This window comes from Perna viridis, chromosome 10, assembly GCF_037379345.1.
Source record: "Perna viridis isolate PV_CMFRI_1.1 ecotype Kerala chromosome 10, ASM3737934v1, whole genome shotgun sequence".
NCBI classification, from domain to species: domain Eukaryota; kingdom Metazoa; phylum Mollusca; class Bivalvia; order Mytilida; family Mytilidae; genus Perna; species Perna viridis.
In genome coordinates, this window is record NC_142454.1 from 40,138,273 (window position 1) to 40,165,328 (window position 27,056).

General features: G+C 34.1%; 1 protein-coding gene and 2 long non-coding RNA genes across 6 annotated transcripts in view; 2 read left to right on the top strand and 1 right to left on the bottom strand.

Moving 5' to 3' along the window:
* The window catches only part of LOC148605753 (cytoplasmic dynein 2 heavy chain 1-like), a 73,366-nt gene extending 64,777 nt beyond the window's left edge, over positions 1-8,589 (top strand). For all 4 annotated transcript variants that reach the window (XM_088550927.1, XM_088550928.1, XM_088550930.1 and 1 more), the window contains 9 exons: positions 641-751; positions 1,095-1,250; positions 1,812-1,890; positions 3,857-4,050; positions 4,556-4,777; positions 5,584-5,799; positions 6,350-6,549; positions 6,824-7,022; positions 7,537-8,589. In XM_088550927.1, coding sequence (XP_088407053.1) covers positions 641-751; positions 1,095-1,250; positions 1,812-1,890; positions 3,857-4,050; positions 4,556-4,777; positions 5,584-5,799; positions 6,350-6,549; positions 6,824-7,022; positions 7,537-7,695 — 1,536 coding nt within the window. In that variant the 3' untranslated portion in view covers positions 7,696-8,589. The remainder of the gene's footprint in view (positions 1-640; positions 752-1,094; positions 1,251-1,811; positions 1,891-3,856; positions 4,051-4,555; positions 4,778-5,583; positions 5,800-6,349; positions 6,550-6,823; positions 7,023-7,536) is intronic.
* Positions 8,590-10,211: 1,622 nt separating this feature from the next.
* Positions 10,212-11,588, bottom strand: LOC148605754 (uncharacterized). Its single transcript, XR_015916000.1, has 3 exons — positions 11,358-11,588; positions 10,696-10,857; positions 10,212-10,431 (listed from the first exon to the last, which is right to left on the bottom strand). It is a non-coding gene; the product is annotated as an uncharacterized LOC148605754 (long non-coding RNA).
* Positions 11,589-16,137: 4,549 nt separating this feature from the next.
* Positions 16,138-22,731, top strand: LOC148605755 (uncharacterized). Its single transcript, XR_015916136.1, has 5 exons — positions 16,138-16,470; positions 16,867-16,899; positions 18,869-18,916; positions 21,115-21,202; positions 22,524-22,731. It is a non-coding gene; the product is annotated as an uncharacterized LOC148605755 (long non-coding RNA).
* The last annotated feature ends 4,325 nt before the right edge of the window (positions 22,732-27,056 follow it).

Sequence of the window (27,056 nt, forward strand, 5' to 3'; positions counted from 1 at the left end):
TGTAGAAGTTTGTGTCATACTTTACCACCACTGGATACAGGTGTTCTTTTGGGTTAAGAATTTTTATACCACTAAGAAGTCTACTTAGATTAGTAGTGAAAACTATGTTAATTAATTTTTCATTGCTACACTCCATGTAAAATAACGTTATTCTTCCATTTGAGTACCAGGACATGTAATAAGATTTTTTTAAAATTGTTATATGTTAAGATCATATTATCAATTGATATTTAAGTAGTAGTCTTTGTAAGAATCATGCAAATTCTGTTAAAAAAAAGGCTACATATTTTTATTTTTGTTATTAAGTTGCTTCATATGTCTGTATGATGAATTGTATAATTATTCATTTCAATCAGCCTGCTCTTAGGAGATAATGTATATTGAAAATCACACAGTTTCTGTTGTATTTTAGTGTCATTTACAAAGTTATTTCCCTTAATTTTGAAATCTATAGTGCATTATATATAATTTTTTTCTCCTAAGAACACGGGTTATATGAAAAACCAAATGTTAATTTGTATACTATGGTGATTCAAACAAATGTCAAAAATAGAAATATGTAGGCTTTTCGACCATGAAGCACATTTTGCATGGTTCTTAGCTGGAGTACTTCTTAATTTAATTTATATTTTCCTTCCAGGAAATTAACACACTGAAGCCTCATGATGACTTTAGGTTATGGATGACAGCAGAAGTTCATCCTAAGTTCCCTACCATATTACTACAGAGCAGTCTTAAGATGACTTATGAGGTATGAACCCCTTTCTAATAATCAAAGAGAAATTTAATATTTTTTCAATGAATTTATCTAGATAAGAATATATGACAGAGTTTTTATTGGGTGCGTTTTTTTTTCACTTGAAGAATTAAAATAGAAAAGAACTAGGTGAAAATCAAGGCTATTTTTTTCTATAAAAATAATTGAGTATGTAGTATGTGGCACTAAGAGGGGATTCCATACAGTATGTTGTTATATAGAAGTTACGTAAAATTTGGGTTCCATACGTGTATGTTATAGTATAAACGTCATGCCATGTGGATTCCATACTGAACCACCATTGAATACAAATGTTAAATGATATTTTTATCTGTAGGCACCACCTGGTTTGAAGAGGAACTTGTTAAGAACCTATGAGTCTTGGAGTCCCGAGTATGTCAGTAAATCAGGAAGTGTGGTCCGGTCCCAGGCATTATTTGCCCTGGCTTGGTTCCATGCTGTGGTCCAGGAGAGAAGAATGTATATTCCACAGGTAATTTTAGAAATCATCAAGAATTTGTTGTCCATTGCCTTAGGCACTGTTGCAATATTACATATTAACTTTTTTTTTAATTTTGAGTAAATTTCAGTAGAAAATTATATTTAGAATTAATCAACATGCAATTTTAAGTAAGATGCTGTTAAGTGTAAGTGTTTGTAAGAATCAGGCAAAATTGGAAAAATCAGAAACAGATAGAATGTGAGAAAAATGAGGTTTTTGACAGAGTTATCTGCCCTCGAAATGTTCATTTTCAGTGCATTTCACTCAATGCACCAACATGATATGGATAAAATCATCTTTTTTCCTTGATTCTGATGGTGCAAATAGTCAAATTACACTATCAAAATGATGGTTTTTTTCATACCACTGCCAGATTCTTACAGGGACTGACGGTTGAATGGCTCCAGTTATCATGTTTCATTATGATTGATGCAAAAATTTCCAACATTGCACTTATTGTGTAAATGTATTATTCTATTATTTTCTGTTTTTGGTAATTTATTAATGGTATTAATGTTTTGTTTATTTAAAAATTTGTTAATTTGTTTCCAGGGTTGGACCAAATTTTATGAGTTTTCTCTGTCTGATCTGAGAGCTGGAGCTGATATCATTGATAGATTATGCAAATCTGGTAAGTTCTATTTTTTGTTCAGACTTTACTGATTTTTTTTTGCAAAGATCAAGTAACTTTAAAATAGATATTTAAATCATTAAAAGTTATTACAGTGAAACCTATCTAAACTGAACCCTTAATGATCTCTGAACCAGATATATTTTCAAGTCCCTTAATTACAGTCAAACTTCACTCGCTCGAACTCGGATGGCTCGAACACCCAGAATTTCTCAAACACAAATCAAAGTACCAAACTTTTCTCCTTTATAATCAACATAATTACAGTACCTGAACCGATCCGTGCAACAAAAATTGTGATCGGTCATCGGTCACCGATCAGTTTCCGGTCCATCATCGATCCGTCAAACCGATCCATTAAACCAGTGATCGCATCACGTGACCACAGAGCGGTCACTGTATTTTACATTTTGTATTGTTTTCTTTGTCAATTTTACACATATTTACATAATGTAATAGATTTAAACATCAATTCATATTTTTTATTTTACATTTCTTTTTATTTCAAACAGATCTAATGTCATTTTACATAACAAAACTGTGATCAGATCGGTCATCGGTCATCGATCCGTCAGCGATCAATCAGTTAACGGTCATCGATCCGTCAAATTATTGCGCGGATCGGTTTAGGGACTGTAACCTTGGATTTCTCGAACTTCGATGACTTGTTGGTCCTTTCAGTAAGAAATCTTAGAGAATAACCCTCTCTAACTTGAACTCAGCCATTTTGTCAGCTTGAGTAATAAATGGTGTGAAAAACTGAAACCCTATCATTAGTCAGTGTCATTTTAGTTAATTACAGGTGATATTTAAGTCATGAGCAATAGTTAGATAGCTTTAGTCTATAGTACTGATTGAAGTACGAGAATGTTCTAATGTCGGCATGATGAAAGCATGAAAAAATTTAATGTCAACAAATTATTGACAAAGGAACTCGAACTCTGAAAGTTTTTAAAAAGCAAACACAGCATTTTTAATGTCAACAATAAACATAACCTTACTGTAGTGAATGAAAAATATCCAAGTCTTAATAAAACTTCTCAGGAAATAAACAATTTCTAACGATAAAGTAAAACTCGGGTCAGCAACAAATAAAATCCTGAAATCTATGAACTTCAATTTCTCGAACTTCCGATAACTTGAATATACAGTCGAACTTCACTCGCTCGAACTCGGATGGCTCAAAACACCTGGGATTTCTCAAACACAATTCAAAGTATCAAAATTTTCTCCTATATAATCAATATTAATAACCTTGGATTTCTCGAACTTCAGTTTCTCGAAAACTGGAACTGACTAGTCAGTCCGTTTGGTAATAAATCTCAGAGAATAAACTTCACTAACTTGAACTCATCAGCCATTTTGTCAGCTTGGGTAATGAAAGGTGTGAAAAGCTGAAACCCTATCATTAATCAGTGTCATTTTAGTTAATTACAGGTAATATTTAAGTAATCACTAATTAGGTAGTTTTGATTAAACTGATTGAAGTTCGAAAATGTTCCCAAGTCGATATGATGAAACCATGAAAGAAAATCGGATGAAAACAAATTATTGACCAATGAACCCGCACGCTGGACGTTTTTGAAAGAAAATACAGCATTTTTAATGTCCGTAAATCAACATAATCTTCCGAAAGTGAATGAAAAAGATCCACGAACTAACACAACTTCAGAGGAAGTAAGCAATTTCTAACGAGCTCGGAACTCGGACCGCCAACGAAAAAAATCCGGAAATATACGAACTTCAATTTCTCGAACTCCCGATAACTCGCACACATTTCAATGGTCCCTTGGATTTGGAGCTACCGAGGTTTGACTATATAAATCACTTTAAGTGTATTTTGAACCTTGGTAAACCAAACACCTGTCTACTCCAGACACCTGTCTAATCCAAACCAAAATCCAAAAGAGGTTCTGTTAAGTCAAGTTTCACTGTATAAATTGTATTTTTTTTTTTTTCAATCCAGGATCAGACATACAATGGCAATTTGTCCATGGACTGTTTGAGTTTGCCATCTATGGAGGAAGGGTAGATAATCCATTTGATGTCAGAGTAATGGTATCCTATTTAAAACAGTTCTTTGATGGCAGTGTGTTATCAAGCCAGTCTAGAAGTAAACGTTTAGGAGCTCTCAGATTACCAACTTCTACCAATTACAGGGTTTGTACTTACATGGTTTTTTTTCTTACCCAAATATTTCAAAGTTTGCCTTGCAACACAGCTAGCCCAATCCCTGAGGTTATTCTAAACAAGTAATATCTTTTAAATAAGATAGCCAACGCAGTAAATTTTTTTTCTTTTTATTTCTTAGTTTCTACATTTCTTTCAAGAAAATTACACATGGCATGCATTACAAAATTTCAGTACATTTTTTTTTGAATGCCACTAAGTTATCAGTATTTGGACAATAGGGAAACAGAATTGTGATCTGGTGACTTGCATTTCCATAGAAGAGCATCCTTAAGGTAGAAGGGTAAAAAGCGAAACTATACCGACTGCATTGGTCAATATGCCATTATCATATCCAAATCTTATAGTCCAATTAACAAATTCAAAGCAAAGCAAAGCAAGCAGACATAGAAAAGCAAAGTACAAAAAATGAACAAAAAACCAGAAAACTTTGAACCAATACAAATACAAAAGTGTTTTTCTCTTATTTTTTCAGGATTACCTAGATGCAGTTGAAGAGCTGCCAGAATTTGACAAGCCATCTTACTTTGGTCTTCCTGAGAATATAGAGAGGTCAGCCCAGCGTATTGTCAGTTCTCAGGTTATATCTCAACTTAAGGTCTTACAGAGAGCTGATGTAAAGGCCAGCAAGTTTGATAAGGAGGTTTGGGCTACTGAACTTGGCCCCATACTTAATCTATGGAAGAAGCTTAACTCTGTAAGTAGTCAATACTAAAGTATTCAGATATTGCTGTATATTGTTTTTATACCCCACCACACAGAGTGATGAGGTATTACGATGAAAGTGCTTTAATTCGTGGATACCAATTTTCGTGGATTAGGGAAGAAACACAAGTTTGTAGATTCATGAATTCGTGGTTTTGAGATTTTCATTTTACACATCAAAGGAAATATCCTGTTCATTGGGAACCAAACTTCGTAGTTTGTCCTTCCCATGAAAACCACTAAAATTGGTACCACACAAACAATTGTACTTTAACAGTATGTGATACCCTAAATTAGTTGTATGTCCATCCATCTATCCATCTACAGACGGTTTCGGGATGATGACTTTGGTACACACCAATAAATATTTTGCACAGTTGTCAAGTACCATAAATTACTGGTTAAATTCAATTTTCAGCAAAATCCAAAATGTATTTTTTGAACACTTTGCCATCCGCCTTTTTCACCATTACATGGTTCCATAAATACCCTGTTTTTATTATATTTATTAATGCATTGTGTATAATGACTGTTTAACATACAGGCGAAATTGATATTACATGTTTAGGCACTCAAAATAATTTTTTTAAAATGCTGGATTAATTAACAATAAAAATTTATGGAATATCTGTGTATACTTATCAAATTGTGGTTGAGCAGTTTTAGCTAAATATAAAATTATTCTAATACATTATGCAAGCAAGAGAACACACTATACATACATGTAAAATAAAAACAGGATTTACCATAAAAAATTCAAGAATGTTAAACTATTCAATAAATTGCTTTCTCTTTCAGGGAGCCAATTTAGTCCAGGCACGTGTCTCTCCACCATCGGACAAGACAGGACAAGAACAACCTATTGTCTCCTTTATCAAGTTAGAACACTATAATGCTATCAAATTGGTCCAAAATATCCACCAGAGTCTAGCATCACTCAGTAAAATAATCAGAGGGACAATGTTACTAACTTCTGATGCTCAGTCACTGGCAGCTGCTCTGTTACATCAAGAGGTAGGTCTAAACCGTTCTATTTTATTTTGATTTGTTACAAGCCATTTGATTGGTTATTTCTCTGCAGGACAAATATTTTATTTTCCATAGTCTAACTTGATAATATGAGGTTATTAATGGCAAATGGTCTGCAGTCTGCAATTAATATGATTCCAAACTATTAAGGCTTTGATGGAGGAACAAATCTTAATTTTAATTAATCAATAAAAAAATAAACTGTAAAGATTTAAGTGCGGTAGAGGAGTTGGTTAACATAGAAACCATATCACAAGAAAGTGGCTTGCAGTAAGAAAATGGTTGGAAGGATCATTTTAGAATTGATAGAAAGGGACTATTATTTATTTTTGATTCACATATCATTTGACTTTTTCTGATTTTCTGTCAAGGGAAATTTCAAATGAGTTCTTTTAGAGTTTCGAGTTCATCCTGGGCATTTTTCTTACATAATTCTGCTATGACAGATAAAAGGCATTAGCAAACTTTACATTGGATAAAGTCATGGGTTGTATCTTTGAAAGTACTAATATTCTTAAATTTCCTTGTTTTACAGACACCGTTACCCTGGCTTAATAAATGGGATGGACCAGAAGACCCTATACAGTACCTAAGAGGACTTGTGTCAAGGGCCGTAGCCATTCAGACCTGGTTAGACAAAGCTAACCATGGGTCGATACTGAGGGATACTTTAGACCTATCAGAGCTGTTCCATCCTGATACATTCTTAAATGCCCTAAGACAACAAACAGCTAGGTAAGTTCTGATATGACCCTCAGACAGGGCTAATTAGGCCCCATACTAAAGAATACTTTAGACATCTCTGAGGCATTATTCACACATGGCTTTGTAATGAAAAGTAATTTTTTTTCAGATGCGTCTGAATCCCTTTTTCTGCTTGATGAAATGGTGCTTTTGAAACAATTAGGATATTGTAAGCATGAATTCACTGACAATTTCCACTTAGTATATTTTCTTAATATGACTTATTTTCATACCTCAATGTTCATGTACCACTTCCTTATTTCAGAGAGGAGGGTATTTCCATGGATGGTTTGAAATTTGCCTCCAGTTGGAAGGGATCCATACAAGGGGCCAAGATTCAGGTCCGACTTGGTGGTTTATTGATGGAAGGATGCAGTTTTGATGGATCTCGGTTGTCAGAGAATCAGCGAGACTCTCCAAGTGTTTCTGGTATTCCACCCTGTGTTGTTGCTTGGATAAGGAAGGTACGGATTTCAAGTTATAGATTATGAGAGCCAAATTTCTCCTTGAAATTGATGTTTGTAGCCTAAGAACTTTATAAGTTTTATTTCTATGTTAAATTAAGTTTAATTTATATTAAATGCAAATGTTTATTGCTCAATAAAATTTTTTGCGGACTATTTGCTTTATATTAATATTTTGGGGGACATTTGCATGAATATTTAAATAGGAAAGTATGCACTTTGCTTTTATTGAAACCAGATTAATTTTTGTGGTTGCTAATTTTTGCTGAGTCTGTCAATGGAACATATTTGCAAATGTTAATTTTCATGTTTTCCAAAATTATTAGCGTTATATAAAGTTGAAAACGAAAATGAATACGTTTACCGTATTTAAATAATAAAACTAAAAGGCTGAATTTAAAAAGGCTCTTCTAGCCGAATAAATTGTGTTAAAGGTAGAAAAGGTTCTGACGTTCTGGCTAGTTCAAGGTCAGTCAAGAAGAGAAGTATGTTTATTTTATCTTATCAATGACAGGATTCACCTGACCCCTACAGTCTGGATGATACTATATCTATACCTATTTATACAAGCAGCGAGAGGGATCGTATTGTGGCTAGGATGGAAGTACCATGTGGTGGAAATAAAAATCTCTGGTTACAATGTGGAGCAGCTTTGTTCCTTAAAAATCAGTAATGACGATGTCTGTCTGTCTGTGATAACACTGGTTAGATAGATCCCTTTATAATTTATGACTTTATGATTTGAACTGGTTTGCTTATTTTTGGTTTAAAGAACTTGTTATTTTATCTTCACATTTGTTTTTTATTTCTGTACTTAATGTTTATGTATTAATGTAAAATGTTGAAGCGCTCTTGCACCAATGAAGTTAACAAATGTTTTTTTTTTCACAATTATAATTGGATGGCCTTACTCCTTACATAAATTCATTCTTCAGTAAACATTACAAGACCAGAACTAATTTTTGGCTATATAGCTATTTAAGTCTTCCTTAATATAAGCAAGTCCTGGCCCTAAGTTACCAGTCTTGAACTGCATTTCCGGCTAAAATTTCCAACTTGCAAACAAACAGAATTCAGTTTTCCAACAAACTCGTAAGATCTGTGATATTGTTTGATTGTTCATATACTTTCGATTTTCTTTCATTTTTTTAGTGACATTCTCTCTTCCATATTGACAAAAACGGTTCCATCCAAAAGTGTCCGTTATAGCTCTGCATCATGATCTTAAAAGATGACAGTGTTTGAGTATCTTAGAAAATAAGAAAGCTACAGGCAAAATATATGAACTTTAATACAGTATGTTTGGCTACCAAGTTTTTCTAAAAACATTTGAAAAATACATTGATTCTATTCTTCTTTGATAGACATTCTTGTCATGTTCCTTTTTTCTTGTTTTATCCTCTAAATAAATGTAATTATTTATAATTGATAATTGAATTAATTTAGACTATTATAGTGCTATCCGCCCTATGTATTAAGAACTGTGATATGTAATATTTTATTTATTTATCTTTTACAACAATATAATAAGATCTGCATTATTAAAGTTTTGCACTCCTGACTAAAAGTATTTATCATTTCTTCCAGTGTTTTTCAAATTTTGTTTGGCTTGGGCTGGTACACATTGATATCCATACTTTATTTACATCTAGATTTCACTTCCTGTGCTGAGATGCTATGCAAAATCAACCTTCATGGCATCACTTCTCCTGTCTTAATAAGCAAACACAGACATCATTTGCTATGCATTTATCACGTTTCTGATAAATATGATCAGTTATTAATACTGATGCCCTTGACTGCTCTACTCCATGACAGCATAAGAATTCCAGAGTTTAGTTAAAGATGTGTTTACACTTAATGAAAAACTTTTGGTGATCTCTGGAAATATACACCGTTTTGTTTTTAGGTTATGCACTGGTGCATATGTTATGTTTCACCCGTTCATTTTCTGTTATCTGCTTTGATAACTGCAATTGTCAAGTGTCAATCGTTGGGTGATAGGAAAGTGCATGGGTAACAACAAAATTACCTAACACTAATCCCATTCTCAATCAAGTCAAGTCCAAAACAGACATTGCATCACCGGAGCCGTTGGAACTGTAGTGGTCCCGACTTGGTGCAGGCATTTCAGACGAAATGATGGGTTAAGTGCAAGTGATTAGTTTTGTTGAAAGCTCAAACATCCAGGTATTTGAAGCCTTAATAAAGGCAATTTTATATGGATTCTATGGAGAATTTTGCTATTTCGCTAACTCTCAAATAACTGGTCGATAGAATTTTTTCTGAATTAATATACGTGTAAAGAATATTTAACTGACATTCTTTCATATTTCAAAAAAGAAAATTGGGGGTCACTGAATTTTTTTCTTGTAATTTTAAAAAAAGTTGTAATTCCCATTACATTTCTATATTACATTTTCCTGCCAAATATCTCCCCTTAAAAGTGGCTTTGTGCAATTAATGTTTGTTGTATTTCCGTATGATTTTTTATGTCAAAAATTCTTTTCAAATAATTTAAACATACTGTTTTTTTCATCATTTTAAAATTTTTTGTAGCGAATGTTCAGGGGCGGATTCAGGTGTGGGCATGGCAGGCGGGCCCCCCCCCCCCCCAAAAAAAAAATGCAAAGCATGGGTTGTCAGTGGTGGATTTAGGCGGTTTTAGGTTGAAACTTTAATATCTTGCTAATTTTACCACAAAAGATATCTACATTGCACCCACTCTAGAAGAATATTTTAACTGTGCTCCCCCCCCCCAAGCTAAAGTCCTGGATCCGCCCCTGACGTTGAAGGTATCATCACCAAATATGAAGTTTACACAAATGTTGGAACATTTTTAAAAACAATTCCTATAAGTTCTTGAACAATAATTTCAAAAAATTAAATTGTGTAAATTTTGCATCTGAATAGCTTAGTGTCGGAATTTTTTAAATTTTTGTTTGTCTAGAATATTATTATCTTTAGTTTTCTTCATTTATTATGATTCATACAGGAGAACACCTGAAAATGTATTGTATGGTTCAGTGGCAGATCCGTAGATTTCTGGTGTGGTCGTATCTCCCCGTGAATGTCGAACCCATACCATATCACTGGCGTCCAAATGGTTTAAAATAGTTTGACTGCCCATGTTATAATTAGAACTGTGGGCGTAAACGACAGCAATCCGAACACCATTCTTAACCATTTCCAGATATACGCAGTCCCCATTTCTATTCATAACAGAGAACGAGAGCAAATACATCCCCGAATAAGGCGCCACAAAATGTCCGTGTCTAGTATCGTAAGCGCCTCCTTCATTGGTAATGATTTTATCATACTCCACAATTTGATGGTTTCCTAGTCGTAGTTCTTGTCGTCAAGCCAACAGAAAATGCTATTTTGTGTGTTTGAGTAGGACTCGGGGCACCTGAAATTGAAAGAAAAAAATATTAACCTGTTATTCTACTAATACGAATTACATGTACATGTACATGCATTTTTTTAGGTACATGTAGATGGTATTTCCATAGACCTGCTTAAAATGAAAATGCTACATCAGTATCCGCGCAAGTTATGATTTTGACATCCGGCTTATTTGAACTCGTGCACTAGCTACAAACCTACACGTAGCTATTAAATTTAATCATAGACTGATATCTCAGTATGAAAATATTTACTAAATAATCAATACCGGTGATTAGAAGTCATTTTTTGTATATTCCATTCAAGTTTTCTACGCCTGAATAATCTTTAGGACGAAACATTTCTTTGATGTCGGCATCATTAGAAGCAACCAATTCCTTTAGCATGGCTGTCATTGCACTGAAACCCGTCATAATTTGGTCGATCTTTTCTGGAAAAATAATAAAATACGTATACATCTCGCATGAAACAGGAAGGAAACATCTGCATGTAGGCAGCAACCATGAAACATAGTAATCTACATGTTTACAGTAAGTCTTGTTTACTACTATATTACCATGTGCTTGTAAAACACGAGAAAACCAGTCATTTTACAATGAACACCCAATCTGCCGTACTAAATTTAAACGAACTCATTTTACGATTCATGTACTATTTTTTTAATGCTAAGAGTATAAAAAAAAAACGCGTTAAAGACACCAGTGTTCATTTTTCTCTTCTGAAACTTCAGTTAAGATAACCATTCACTCAATGACCAGTGTTACACCTCTAAAACTCCTCAGTCAAATTTGAAAAAAAAGACTGAAATAATCGTTCTCTCGCCGCCATATTTGCCCAAGTTCGGCAGACTAGAAATTATTATGGTGAGTCCTAAACGTACATATGCACTTATACGATATTGACAACTTAACAAACAATATTGCTACAAACCTTCAACAATGTCTAAACGTTCTGAACACGATCGGGTAGTTGACACAGGCCCGGTTAAATAACCACATATTAAAACTATAAACTTATAATTAAAATGAGCCATTTTCAAGTCTTGTACACCTGCACGGACTTTACTTAAGCTTATCATTTACCTAGTGCGCAGGCTTAATTCTATTTTTCAAGTTGTTCCTACTGTCAGAACATCACTATATTGTCACGTGTCGGCTGATAAAGTGAATGAAATACTTCCAGGTCAATGTGCCACTTCAGAAAAAACAAAATCATCGAAAATAGATTTAGAAAGTAAAACATAAAATGCAAGTGTCGACTATGTTGGCTCCTCTTTGTGAGTGTGTGTGTATGGTTTGTTTCGTTGAAAGAGGGTTTGTTTATAAGTTGCAAGACATGACATTTTCAAACGCATTACAAAACAGATAATTAAGTAATTCTCCATCTAAGAATTCGGCAAAATGAAGGTGTGGCACATGAAGGGAAAACACAGAGATTTTATTGCATTAACCAATTAATTATACCTAATAACCACCAGAAATAACCATCAAAGTGTTGGTAAAATTTGCCTTTTGTAAGATATTGTTAAGTCAAATGTAGTTGAAATGCATTACTGAAAAATGGCGAGAAAATTTTCCCGCTATCTTTCCCTATATAAGCAGTAAAAAACTATCTACATCAAAGAAGCTTCAGAATAAACTTATATAGTTTTTGGTTGTTTTCTGAATATATTTTCGGTAAAAATGACTAAATTGGGGAAAATGATGTGCCTAAATCTTACACATAATGGTCCTTTATATGATTCTATATAACGCCCTTTTTTATCGTTTTTAACGTTTCAGTTAAGTATTGCTATCAGCCAGTAGGTACCTTTATTTCCATGCTGCAGGTTACTGCATGTTTTATTAATTTTTTTTTAATGTTTTCGTAACATGTTATGTAGATAATTTATTTAAACAAGTTAATTTCAATGATAAAAAAAATCAAATTTCCCTTTTTCATTCATTCATCTATTTAGTCAGTTGAACAAGTACTATTCACATTTTTTATTATAAATCTATTAAAGAACGGAAGTCATATTATATTACCCAACAAGTCACAAAGAGCCGAAAGTCAATACTAATAATATGAGTGAAGAAGTCAACTCCGAAATTACCCATTCATATGAAAGAGCTCATCTGTGGAGGCACTAGTTGGCACTGATCAGCACTTAACACAGTTAATTGCAGTAAGTTTTGTCACATCAGTCGAAGAGTGTATTCTTTCAAATATCTCCTCTCATCTCATGCACGCATGCAACGACCGTTATATCACTTTAATTTCCCGAGTAGAACATTTTTTCTTAAAATGAAAGAAGTATATTTCGTACGTATAGACTAATTGTCGTTGTTTATCATTTTGAGGTTACATGTATTCATAAATATAATGAGCAGTAATAATATAGGGTTATTGCATGAATACTGGGGTATATTATCCAGTGTAAAATTTTATATCACACGAGTTTACGAGTGCAATATACATTTTATAAGGAATAATATTCCCCAGTATTCATGCAATAACCCTTTTTTTTTTTGCATGACGATTTGATTTAGTCTTGTTTAGAATGAATTTTTGTTATGGATAAAGACACAAAATTCTTTATATAAATAAAAATATATGGACAATAATAGATCCTGCCTTTTTTATTTTTTTTTTCTTTTGGCCTGTCTTGACCTTTTTATTTTCTGAAATTTTCAATAATGTCTTATCATTTCAAATTGACCCTAGCTCCCCCTCCCCTAAAAATCAAATGGTAGTTCCCTCAGGTTGAAAAACTTCATGAGAGATTCTAGTCAATATAAACATGGCCAATTTTTAACAAGTAAGCAGAGGACGCTTACCCTACCGGTGCACCTGGTCCATGCTCCCAGTTTTTAGTGGAGTCCGAGTTGCTCATTTACTTTTGTTACTTTGTATGTATGATTTTAGTTACTTTATGTTCTTTGTTGTGAATGTCTGTTTTCCATGTCTGGTCTTTGTCCCTGGATTACAGTCTTTTGATTACCGCTATAACCTTGGTTCCCTTGATTACTCTTTTAAAAAGAAAAGATAGCCGACGTGGTAAAATTTCTTTCTTTCTACTTATAATTTTCTGCATTTCATTCGGGAAATAACACATGACATGCAACTTCGATACAGTTTTTTTTCGAGCGCCACTATAGTATCAGTTTTTGGTCAATCCGGAAACAGAATGGCGATCAGGTGACTTGCGTTTCCAAGGAAGAGCATCTTTAAGGTCAAAAGGTAAAAAGCGAAAATATGGCGACTGCGTCGGGGAAAAAATTGTACAATATAAGTGATATTTTCCGTATTTATAAAAATGTGATCACCTATGTCGTGCGCATTACCACCGTGGCAGGTTGAAATAACAACCCACCTGTCATGTAGTGTGTGTATATTTATATATATAGAAAGGTCTGAAAAATTCCCAACGATGTTTGAACTGTCAAATTTGCGATGCAAATTTTTGGTCGTTCCTTCCGCGGGACTCGAACTCGTACCGCTGTGACATTTATGGCAACACCGCCTGCACAAAGTCCAGCGCCCGAGACCACTCGACCAGCTAGGCTAAATAAAAACCTAGCTTTCGCTGACCGGGTCATTCCTCCTCGTAGGATTTATCTAGGGCTGTAACTTAGTACATGATATATGGTAGTACGGGACAGCTCAATTAGATGTTATTATGTAGGATAGATGATCAAATTAATGATGCATATCACAACAAATCAATATTATACAATTCACCTAACAGTTCTAACATTGTTGGGAATTTTTCAGACCTTTCTATACATTTACATATCTCCCCTTTATCAATTTGATCCGATGGAGCAGTGTAGCGAATAGAGTCGTCACATTCTGAGACGTTCATATATTTTTCAGATTGTGCGAATTCAAGTACCAGCCAACAGAGGGAAAAGAGAACAATAAATCATTGAAAGACCTTTATCTCAAGATGGTGGTGGTAGTTAGTTCATAAAATGAGTTATAAGTACTTTGGGGAAAACATTTGCCTGTTTTGTTAGAGTGAAATACCAACAAGATGAATATCGTCGTTTTAATGAAATCTGGACGAGTTAAAAGAGATGCGCCTTTCTATTGATTAGGTGTACATTGACTTTACAAGTGATTATTTACTTCATGTTCTTTGTTGTATGAGCTTTCCCTGTCTAGTCTGTATTCTTGGAATAAATTCAAATTCAAATTTAAGTTCTTTATTCAACCTAATCACACGGCCATAAGCATACACTCACAAAAGAAAATAAAGAAATAATTATACAGACTCAGTGTTCACATTCATACCAAATATTAATTCATATTTGATTGTATACATGTATTATATATGTATATTCATTTGACTTTCGCTCGAATCTTGGGTCCCTTAATCATGTTAATAATTCTTTCGTTTAGAATTTGTACTGCATATATAACATTTAAGGTGATATCTCAAGACATGGAAGATTTCATCGGGTCAAAATTTATTATATTATGTTAACGGTTATTTTTCAAATACGACACATCGCGTCTAATTATTTGATTTCATATTGTGAAAGCATAAAAATTTGAAAAAGGATCATATTTATCATTTTTTTTTATTTCAAGAAGGTCTGATTCATAATATTTATTTTAAGTTCATCATTGGCAACTCAAAATCTGCTATTCTGATTTTTTATCCCAGTGATTTTGTGGTTACCTTTACTTTGGCAAACGTACATGGTTCTTTGGGTATATTCTTTTTAACCTTTGACTATTTCGTGGTTTTCTTTGGCATACATGCGCATTTAAATATCTTTTTGTGTAGTTTATCACATTCTTCAAATTTCAACATTGGGACACCCCTCCCACTCCCCCTCCCCGATACGCAACTCCGTTTGAGGTTTTGGAAGTTTATTGTGATCAGATCTGTATTATGACTATGTCGCTTATTACAGTTTGGCTCAAGGTAAACCCCCTTTTGTTGGGAAATTTTATTTATGTCATGCACATTAGCAAATAATACCCTGGAACCTCCCTTTTTTCTGGAATCCCTTCAAAATATTTGGACCGGCCGTGAATTGGAACATGATATAAACACCGATTGCATGGCATACTGGTATACCGGAATCCTGTAACATTATCATATTTTGCATATATATATAGGCTAAAAACCACTAATTCCACTTCCCATAGGCTTCTATGCTAATTTCACAATATTCAATGGCTTCTCTGGACTTTACCTTAACTTTAACCTGCAGAGGACTATATATCAGCATGATTCTACATATGTCAGCTCACAATCCTCAGAATGGCATGTGGGGTTAGCAGACTTGCAGTGCAGTACTGGTCACCGGAAGTGAAGGGTCTATAAATAGCATGGGAAATCCCAGTGTTTTCACAAGATAGGGGTATATTTAAAAATCATTATGGAGATTAGGCTTCACATCACAAGAAGCAAAATGCACCTATAAAATGTACAGAAATGTTTTTCCTTTCAGAAACTGTTTAAAGTTTTTAAATAAGATGAGAACTTTTTTCACAGCACTATGAGGAACAGGGGTAATTTCTGCGTAGGACTATTTTTGCGTACGTTCCAAATGCTCATTGGTTGAATTGGTGGTCTGTAACCTATATATATATATGAGTTTTATGCTCGTTAAGTTTTGTGAGTTTTATGCTCATATAGTTTTATGAGTTTTATGCTGAGGAAGGATATCTGTTATTTCAAATATTCAATTTAAATGTTACCATCTTCTGGTGATGTTAAACATATTTAGACGTTTATATATATATCGATGTGATATACAAATATTCATTCGGTGTTCATTATTGAATAACTTGTACCTTTAATTGTAAGCAATGTGTTATGTTGTAAAAAAAATCTACACGCATGGTATACAGAATCAATCGAACGACTCATTGCTTCCCTTTAAACAGTTTTTAGTTAGAAGTCAAAACGAAAGAAGATTTCTTAAGGTATGAAGACTCCAGATATTTTCGAGGAAAGCGGATTGAAATAAAAAGATGGATTTTGTTATAGGTGCATGGTTCGGGATTTTATTTTGGATTTCTTTGCCGAGCAGTTTTGCAGGTAAATTATTTTTAGAATATACATGAACAAGAATTTTATTTTTTATTTTTATAAGAATTAGTCATCATGCGACTCGGCAAAAAAATTAATTTTGATTTAAATTACAGAATGTATGATATGATTTGGTTTTATCGTTCATACGTTTCCTTTTTGTGTGTTTTTGTTTTTGTTTGGTTATTTATTTGTTTGTTTGTTTGTTTGTTTGTTTTTTTTTTTTTGGGGGGGGGTATGAAGAGAACATTGTCTACCAGTTCATCAGCAGAAAATGCATGCTTTGTTATCTGGTTTTTATTAGGATTTTAAGCCTTTGTTTCGTATTTCTTACTGTTACTTTGTATTATTTTTGGATAATTGCTTTTAAACATAATACACGGCACATGTATTTTTTTTTTTTAGATGACACGACTTCAGAAATAATAACATCAATAGGTATGTTAGTAAGTAAATACTTCTCCTTTATGTATTAAAACTATCTACTTCATATAAACTGAAACATGTCTAAACCTACCTCTTCTCGAACTATAAGTTGTGTTCGTTTAAGGCAGGTGTTCGGTTTACAAAAGGACGTCTGGTTTACACGGGTTTCCTGTTTTTCCCAGGTTTAGTTTAGTCGGGTTCTACTATATTTGTAATTTGCATTTGCCACTTAAATTATATATGTCTTTCTCCCAAAGCTTCAGTACATTTAGTTCATTCAAAATCAAAATAATCGAACTAAAATATTTACTACGTATAGCAAGGAAGTGCTACTTCAGAGCAATTTTTGTGCTATCCGGATTCAATATCCAGAAGTTAAAGCCCGTTTGCGAAAGCCGGAAAAGCACTTACTAACAATATTATCAAATTCTATGAGTATGACCCGAGTGAGGATCGAACCTGCGATCGCCGGCACTCGAGGCGAACACGCTATTATGAGGCCAAAAAGGAATTTGTCTTCGAAACAGCAACTTTACTTAACGGTGAAAAACAGCTAATACTTAATGGAGGTGTCTGTGATAGATTGCGTCATTTCATACTATTTGCAGACCAATCCTATTCAAATCATGGCTGCTTCTTCTACATTGGTCACGTTGTTTGCACATCACCCTGGTAAATAATTTACACATGCTTATATACACAGTTGCGTCTAGTGGATTGGATGGTGTATAAGTCCGAATCATCCACTGGTGACCTTTGTAGTTCTACTGACTTACTTAGGTGGCATACGGACAACTTTGCCATTGCGTCAGAGACTCGTACTTCTAATTGACTCTTACAGGAATTAATTGCGTTAACAGTGTATTGAAATTAAACTGAATTATTTATTCTTCTTGTTCAAATATTATCATTTATATGTAATGTCGTTTAATGTTTTATGTATATGTAACTCACTGGTGCACATGTTGCTTACGTATCTGAATCATGTTTACCGTAGGTCCGCAATTGCCAGTTGTTTTCTTTTTCTTCTTCCTTTGCACCATTTTGCATATCCAAATTTAAATATGTTTTCTTCTAAAATTTATTCATGGGGTACTCGTCACTTTTAAGTTCATAGCTCTTATATTCAGTAATGGTAGCATCTACAAAGTCTCCAATTTTCTGGGAAGATTTAAGAATGTCATGCAGTAACTGCAATACGTGCTTCGTGTCGTGCTAATAAATAGTACATTTTGAGATAAAATGCCTTTGGTGGATACAATGGTCTATTCTAGAGATTTTAGAATGTTCAATGGTGACAAGTATTGACCAGTTTCATTTTGAGAATCTTTTCTCATACGTTTCATAGTACCAATCATCGAACTCATATGAAGCTGTAAATATTCTGCATAGTCAGTCCATTGGGTCCATTAATGGTATTTTACATCAAAATGTGTCATTGATTTCCTCGGGGCACTTATAGCACTTACTACATGATATTTTGGTTCTTAAAATACTTGTAGGTGAATACAAAACCATGTACGAATCGGGCATATCCTAATTAAGAGCGTTACATCAAAAACATTTTTGCGGAACTTTAAAGTCCTGAAATGCGTTCAATAACCTCTTTAATAAATGTATATTTCAGAATGGAAAATATTTAAGAGGACGTCCATGCAAAAACCAGGCAGTGGGTGGCACATGACAAATTTGTTTAAAACAATTCATCCATTTTATACCACAAAAACATCCTTTCTCAAAGCTGAATGTTAGTTTTTGATTAACGGCAAAGATTAAGGAGATTTAAATCACAAAGAAAGCATTAAAATTCACTGAAATCGGGAGAAACACTTCAATTTTGAGTAAAACTTTGTTGCTTTCTTAGGTAAATTTAAGTTGTGTTTTCTAAATAAGAGATGATGAATACATTTCAGCAATTAGCATTTGTTTAATTATATCAATATCTTCCAGATTCTTACATATGTAAAATTATATACTTTAGGTCAGGACATTAGAACAAAAAGCACAGCCCCACCAATTTACAGAGAGGGTACGTAATTTATCCTATGTATTGCACCTCATGTTCGCCCGTTCGTCCGTTACACTTTTTGTTTCAACATTACAATAAAATAACCGTTCAAACAATTTTTCAAACTTTAACGCGACTCTGTTGACCCTGTGAAGAAAAATAAAGGTCAAAATCAGTTAAAGCAGTGGCGGATCCAGGGTGGTGGGATCCAGGATGGAGGTCCGGTGGTAGAAATAATTTTCTTTAGTGAAATATTTGCTTAATATCATGTATTTTTGGGGTTCAAATCGTCCAACAGGTGTAGTACATGGAACCCCTTCTTTCAACCCCACAACTGATCCACTATTATTTAGCGTTTTAGCATTTCATGTTAATGAATTAATTATATCCCATTCAACGAGTAGTGGTATATTGGAATCACATATTCTGTCTCTCCGTCCATCTGAATTTCTTCAAATTACCTCGGTTCCTAATGCATGGATTTATTTAAAATTTGGTGTGTAGCTCCATGTACATAGGGCATACTTTGTAGGCTATTATGGGTGCTTTCTATTTCGAGGGACTTTGCCGCTTTTCACTATATCAAATGATAAATAAAATTGTCTCCACAAAAATCTGGGTTTCGATTTCAAATTTAGTATGTTGCTTAATATAGGTACGGCATATGTTGTATATGATTTTAGTTGCCCTTCCATATTAGCTTCATGTTGTGGAGGGTGCCTAGCACGAACGCTGCAAATTCATGTCATGACCCTTTTCACTTAAAAAATTGCGAATCCAACCTTGCTTAGGTACCGATCATTTTCTCCATTGAAAAATAGTGAAATAGTGATTCTATAATTTCCCCATTTATTTACTATTTAATCAAATCCCTGACCAGTCGCAGGATATGAATGATCGGTGCCTTAGTTTATGTATTTATAGATCTTGCAATCTTCGAGACAAATTTAAATCACTTTTTCGAAGAGATTATTGACATAATTTCGATAATTCAAATCAGAAATAACAAATTGAACAATATGCTACAGTATTTATCGCTCCTGCTCTTTTTTTTATTTAATTCCTATCTCGTTGACATATAATAATCTACATTTAAAGTACAATGTCAATCAATCTAACAGAGAACAAAGTAAGCATTTAACGTCACTCTGTAGGAACAACCTTTTCCGAATACCGAATAACTGCTTCCTGATTTAGAATGTCCACCAGCTTATTACATTTGTGTACCTCTATATTTTTATCAGGAATGTTGGGAAAAACTTCCACAGGGAATGGGAACTGTAGAATTTATTATAAATCTGCTAAAGCGGTCGCCGATGTACTTAACTGATGTTGGATTTAGTACCGCGTGTGCCATACAGAGTTGCTAAAAAAGACAAAGTGGACGAAATTGGGGAACGCAACTCTTCTGTTGGAGCCCCGTGCAGGTCCGGATGTCAAAAGACTAGGTCTGCAGCAGCGCTAAGCTTGTCATAAAAGGCGACTAAATAGTGCTCAAAACCCTAGCCGGGGGCTAGGCGCTCTGCCCACAGAGCAACTGGGATGTGTGCCCCAGGTGGTGGAATGGGGTACCCCTGGCGTGGAGGAGTAGAAACCTTTGCGCCCCGCCACAGAATGCTAAATTGCCCGACCCTACCCATCCCTCCCTTTTATCTTGTGGCAATCAAAATTTTTCGACCCTATTATCATTGTGTCCCATCCGTTTTTTCATTTTATCATCATTTCATGTTTATTTTATCACTCATTTCATGTTCATCGCCTGAATAATATAGCTGAAATATTGCTGCTCGGGCCTTAAACCCCAACAATCATAAATCAATCTTTGTTGGATTTTTTGTTTCTTTTCCAAAGCAAAGTTTTGGGAAAAAATTCGTGACGAATGGTAGCCTGAAACCTCCACGTCTACATGCACACCTCTTTTGAATAATCCGTGCAATGTTTTGAACGACTTGGCTATTTTTCTCATTGCATGGGCGGATCCAGACACTATAAATAAGAGGGTGCCAGCTCAGAAAAAGGGGATGCTAGGCCATTATGTGCCATTTTTTGTCAATTTTACGCAGGGAAATGACAACTTTCCAATAAAAAGAAGGGGTGCCAACCCTTGCCCTCCCCCCTGGATCTACCACTGCAATTAGACCACCAAAATCTGGACTCTCCTGTGCACCCGGATGCTGTTGGTAAATGTAGATGAATGTCTTTGAAATTTTTCATTGTAGAACCAGGTCCAGACATGTCATGGCTAATTGGTGTTATCGGAGGAATTCTCATTGCAGTAGCTGTTTCTGTTGGAATATACATTGGACGGTAGGTATCTTGACAACATGACGTTTTTTTTAAAACAAATAATTATGATGTGAAATATTATTATTATTAGTATGATATTATTAGGAAATGATTGTATTGCACACAGATGGCATTATGCCCAATAAGGCGTGTAAGTCTCCAATCTCCGAAACAGTAGTTGGTAGCTCCTTCGTCCCTGTACAGTGTTTGATGTAGGAGATACAAGGACCTTTGTTTCGGAGATTGGTAAGTCTCGACATTTTCGGTATATTTTTATCAATAAAGCATTGAGTTTATCGATATTTAGTTAGCTACTACCGGGTACATCAATGTGATGCATAGCTATCGGAACTTATGGCAATGTATTACATGTATTAACAAACTGTATCATTGGAAGAAATAATTAGATGACGTATTCATAGGTTGTAGTTGATACGCCTCCTTTTTATGCCTTTTCATGAAAGTTAAGGTCTGAGAGGTCCTTTAATGAAAAAGAATAATCCATGGAACCAAGTATAGCGGTAATCAACAGAATGTAATTCAGGAACAAACACCAGACATGGAAAACAGACACACACAAAGAGTATAAACTAACAAAACAATACACACAAAGTAACAAATGTATATGAGCAACTCGGACTCCACTATACCCTGGCAGCATGGACCAGGTGCATTGGTGGGGTAAGTGTGCCCTGCTTTCCTAGAAACACCCACCGAGTTGCTCACATCAAGTCCAGGGTATCCGAAAGAGGAAAAGAAAACTATGACAAGTTGAACAAATAAGTTTTCATTGTGCAGATGGATACACCGTAACGATGCACGAGTTCATGATGACGACCATAAAATTTCTGTGGTGATGACTTCAGTCTTGTAACAACATATCTCTGTTGCAGAGCCTAATTGTAAAAAGTCTTGCGAGGTACAAAAGTCTGCGTAGTTACGGCAAGCTGTGGCATAATGTTTAAGTTGTGATATGAAACCTCCATACGCAGGTGCTGTAGAGATATTGCCAAGATGAAAGGAAAGTTGACAATACGGAATGAAAACTCATCGCGTTTGTCGTATAGTTTGGTCAGCAGTTTTCATTTACTATCGATCTCTAAGTGAAGGTTAATATGTGAGGCTGACTTCACAGTATCTGTAGTATTCTTTATCTGGTAAATTGTGCCATAGAAGACATTGAAGGTAATTTTGAAAATTTGTATATGTTATAAACACAGGATCACGTGACAAGACTTACAATCCCTTTTCTATAGAAGGCAATATCACAACAAAAATACTTCCAGAAAATAGAATCGAGATAAGGAAATATTAATGATTTGTCTTTTTCTCTGCTTTTTAGGAGAAAATGGAGTGCACACAAAAACATGACCACAACTGAACGCATGACTACACCATGGTAACATACACTAGAGTAAGCCAATGGAATTCTCAAGATGGACTAAAACAAGTAAATCTGTAATCTATATGAAACATTCTGTCACCGATTAGATCGTTCGTACAAATTCTTGTTCGCTATGGCATTCCGATTTAATATATTTTCGCCATCTTAGATTATTATTATTATTAATGATGTTATTTAGTCTAAAGTGGGTGTTAGTCGTAAAAACGTAGAATAGTCTAAAGAGGGTGTTAGTCATAAAAAGGTAGAATAGAACAGAATTATCAACTGAAACATCATTTCTTTATAACCGATCTGTTCACGTTTACTTCTCTCGCCTGACAGTGAGACGGGAGACCAAGCTTTCTGATAAGCCGGTTCTCTACGAGTTCGTATAATCTTGTTTCATGTAAATCAATAAGATATCTTATAACTATATGATAAAGTATAAAATTTCATATTAGAATACATTGTATTCTTTATTAGATAGCTTATGATATCATCAGAAATATTGTATCTTAAGGGAAAATGTAGAACTGAATTGATATATTAGGTACATAATTATGATAAAATGATTCAATATATTTTTTTTTAAATTTTATAATAGTATATAAAATATCTTATATAATTTTCATATTTTAATGTACCTTACATATATTTTACTGTACAATGTACCTGTGTATTATAAATCATCTCCGGCATTTCTTACAAACATTTAAAATTAGGATATTTTATATGATATTAAAGATATATATAAATATCATTAATGGTTAATATTAAAACGGCTTGTCGTAAGCAACGAAAATTGCCCCATCTTGTAAGATGCTGATCAAACTCGCACCGAATGATTATTATTGTATTGTCAAAATTGTAATCGATATTTAATTTTTGAACTTCGGAACAAAATGTTGAGTCGCGTGTACCAGAAATAAAGTTAATTAAGAATGCGACATAAATAGTCAGCCCGTGGTAAAACAATGATAAAATGGAGTTCCCGTGATTTATTTCGATTCTAACAAAACAAGTTTCTCCATATTTTTTAATAAATGCGGCATGTGTGTTGCACGAAACGTTGGTCATGTATTACTTTTTTTACCATGGCTGTTGTTTTAAGAGCTTCGAAGCAAGTAATTTTATAACAATAATGATTCATTTCGGTTCAAGTTTATTATTTCAGTTTCTTTACTCTCATGAATTTCGAAATTTATAATAAACTGCCAAAGTTACTCATCCTTCCAAGTCAGGGTTTTGAGTCCACCCTCGCTCCCTCAAACCCCTGACATCACTCATTCATATTTAGCGGGTATCGATACATACACATAATGTTATTTTTTTTGCTAAAAACTCTCAACAGAATCAACAGATATCATTTTTTGGTCATATTGAATCATTTGTGACATTTTACAACTATCATTTACTCGTATCATTGTTTATCTTTTCCAAGGACATTTTATGTCAATTCAATTTTCATTGGTGTTTCGCACCCGGAGAAGTAACCAATCGGAATTGGCTGGACGATACCCGCTAAATATGAATGAGTGATGTCAGGGCTTTGTGGGAGCGAGGGTGGACTCAAAACCCTGACTTGGGAGGATGAAGTTACAATATGTTCTATTTTGTAGTTGCGCCTTTATTGATTTGAGAGTTGCTCAATATTGTCTTTGTTTATATAAAAAGTGCCAATTAAATTTGTATTATGTCTGTTATACGTAATTGCTTAATGTCTGTCTGAAAAAAAAATATTGTCAAAAATTCATGTTAATGTGTTATGATATTATTTAATGAATTTAAATAAAACAACAATTTTTCATATTAAACGTGCCTTGCATTCATGAATTGACGAATTTATATGATTCACCTAAGAAATGAATGGTTTAAATTATAATTTGTCAACTCAAGATTTTTAACATACGAACTTTAGCGTGATAAAATCATAATTTTACCTAAGAGAATGGAGAAATAGACTAGGTTATAATCAAGAATAGTCTGGAGGGGAATCGGTTTCTTCCCGTATGAAATCTGTAGAAAACTCTGAAAATGTAAAATGGCGGGAAACGCCACGCTTAAATTTGATCACGACTAAAAAGTGGTTAAAAAGTCACGTGCACTTTTCACCACCGGCTTAGAATGAGAGAAATGATATTTCACACAGGATAATATTTCCTCGTAAAATATTTATGATTTTGTTCTGATTATAGTCTAGAGTAAATACAAAATAAGAATTGATTGATAGATGCTGTCGTATATTCTTCATAAAAGTTGGCACAATCATTTAATTGTACAAACAAGTTAGTAAAACGCGTTAATGATTTCCTTGTAATCAGTTATAATACTTTGAAACAAGAAAATTCTGTCGTTCAGTCACACTTTTGGGTAGAATTGATAATGTACAGCGGAAAAGGAGACAACATTCACAGAATGAATACATCTGGGAGGCAAATATATATCGGAAAATAAAGTAAGAAAAAAAAAGAAAAATACGCACAGAGTATCAAAAGTAAATGAACAACTCGGACTCAATTAAAAACTGGGAGCATGGGTAGACGAAAGAGGAAAGGAAAACTATGATACTTTGCACAAATCAGTTTTCATGGAGCAGATGGATACACCATAATGATCCACAGATTCATGATGACGACCATAAAACTTCTGTAGTGAAAAAAAAAAAAACATTACCTAACTACATGTACACAATCCAGATACTATGTACCTAAAACATCAAATTTAAAATCCAAAAATACGCACCCATATCAAATGCCATCTCTTTGTTTTACTCCGCCAAAAAGACATCAACTCTACAAAACATTCTTAGGTGTGGCGAGAATGGGTATGGTGGATATGTCAAAGACGCAGCGACCCCACCAGGATGAAAAATGTCAACTCAAGCCCACCCTGGATTTGACTTTTTGTGAGCAGCTTGGCGGATGTTTCTAGAAAAGCAGAGGACGCTTACCCTATCGGTGCACCTGATCCATGCTCCCAGTTTTAGTGGAGTCCGAGTTGCTCATTTGCTCTTGTTACTTTGTATGTATGATTTTAGTTACTTAAGGTTCTTTGTTGTGTATGTCTGTTTTCCGTGTCTATTCTTAAATATAAAACTGTTTAAAATATAATTGCTTATGTTATTAAAAAAATGACGAAAATTAATCGTCTAGAAAATCACAAATAAGAATTTCTCAAAATTTAATAATAATGATGGACTTCCTTCTATTCGCTATGTATACAACAATGCCAACCCGTAAATATGTCTTTAATTATTTTAAATTATGTAAAGATGTGAACTTTAGGGAAATACACCAATATCCTGAAATTGCAGTAACTCGTAATATATTTATAGTCCCAGTTCCCATGTTACAACAGGCAATCTGAATGTCGTTTACAACCGAGTGGTGAGAAAACATTTCTTCACAAAGGACCTAAGTATCGTCCTCCGGCCACTATCAATTACAATAAATGTTGTAACATCATCTAGGACTCCCTCCATCCGTAAAATGGATAAAACTTGAGAAAGTAAACAAGAAAACATTATATTATTTCCTCAAAACAGTTATGAAAATAGTTGACATCAGAAAACACATTGTGGAGAACACCTCACTGTTATTTTTTTTGCGTCTGTCCGAATGCAGGAATTACTGGCCTTTGTACGTCTTGTTTCGTTTTCACTTTCAATTTACCTTTACGTTGCTGGATTTTAAACGGGACTGTACCTGTGTATAATGTTGTTTTGAGGTCAGCTGTAGCCTGTCTTGTGGTGTAGGGTTTTCACATGTTCATTGAAGACCCATTGGTGGCCTTAGCCGACATTTTTCATCCCGATGGGGATATTGTGTCTTTGATATATGCACTATATCCATTCTCGTTATACCATCAACGTATATAATTTGATATACTTTCGGTAAAATATAACAACCTTTAAGTTCAGTTAAATATTTGTTTTGTAAATAAATCTGTACGTATTGCTTCTCTTCTAAAATATTTTAGTTTAATATTGATCTAATTGTAAGCTGGGTATTGAACTTTGATTTATTTGAATACCACTTTTTTGCAAAACGAAAGTTGCTTTCCCATGGGACAGTGTATGTTTTTTTTTTTTTTTGGGGGGGGGGGTTATATTTTGTGTTTTTTGTTTATTTGCTTTTTGTCGGGGGTGGGGGGAGGGGACGGCAGCTACAGTTATAAGCATCCTCACATACACCCTCAGACCATTTTTTATCAATCTAAAACAAATTTTATGATGATCATTCGGAATGTTTTTAAAAAAGGAGTTAGAAATTCAATTTAAGAGGAAACACTTTTATCGAGGGCGTGACTCAGGCCGCCATTTATTTATATCAACAGTTGGTCAAGTAAAAACGTTGATATCATGAAAGAATTGACGGGTACAGCTATACAATTTCGTAAATACACCCTGAGACAATTTTTGTTCAATTTAAAATAACCTTTATAACGATAGCTTGGGTTTTGAAGAAAGAAGGAGTTTACATTTTAAATAAA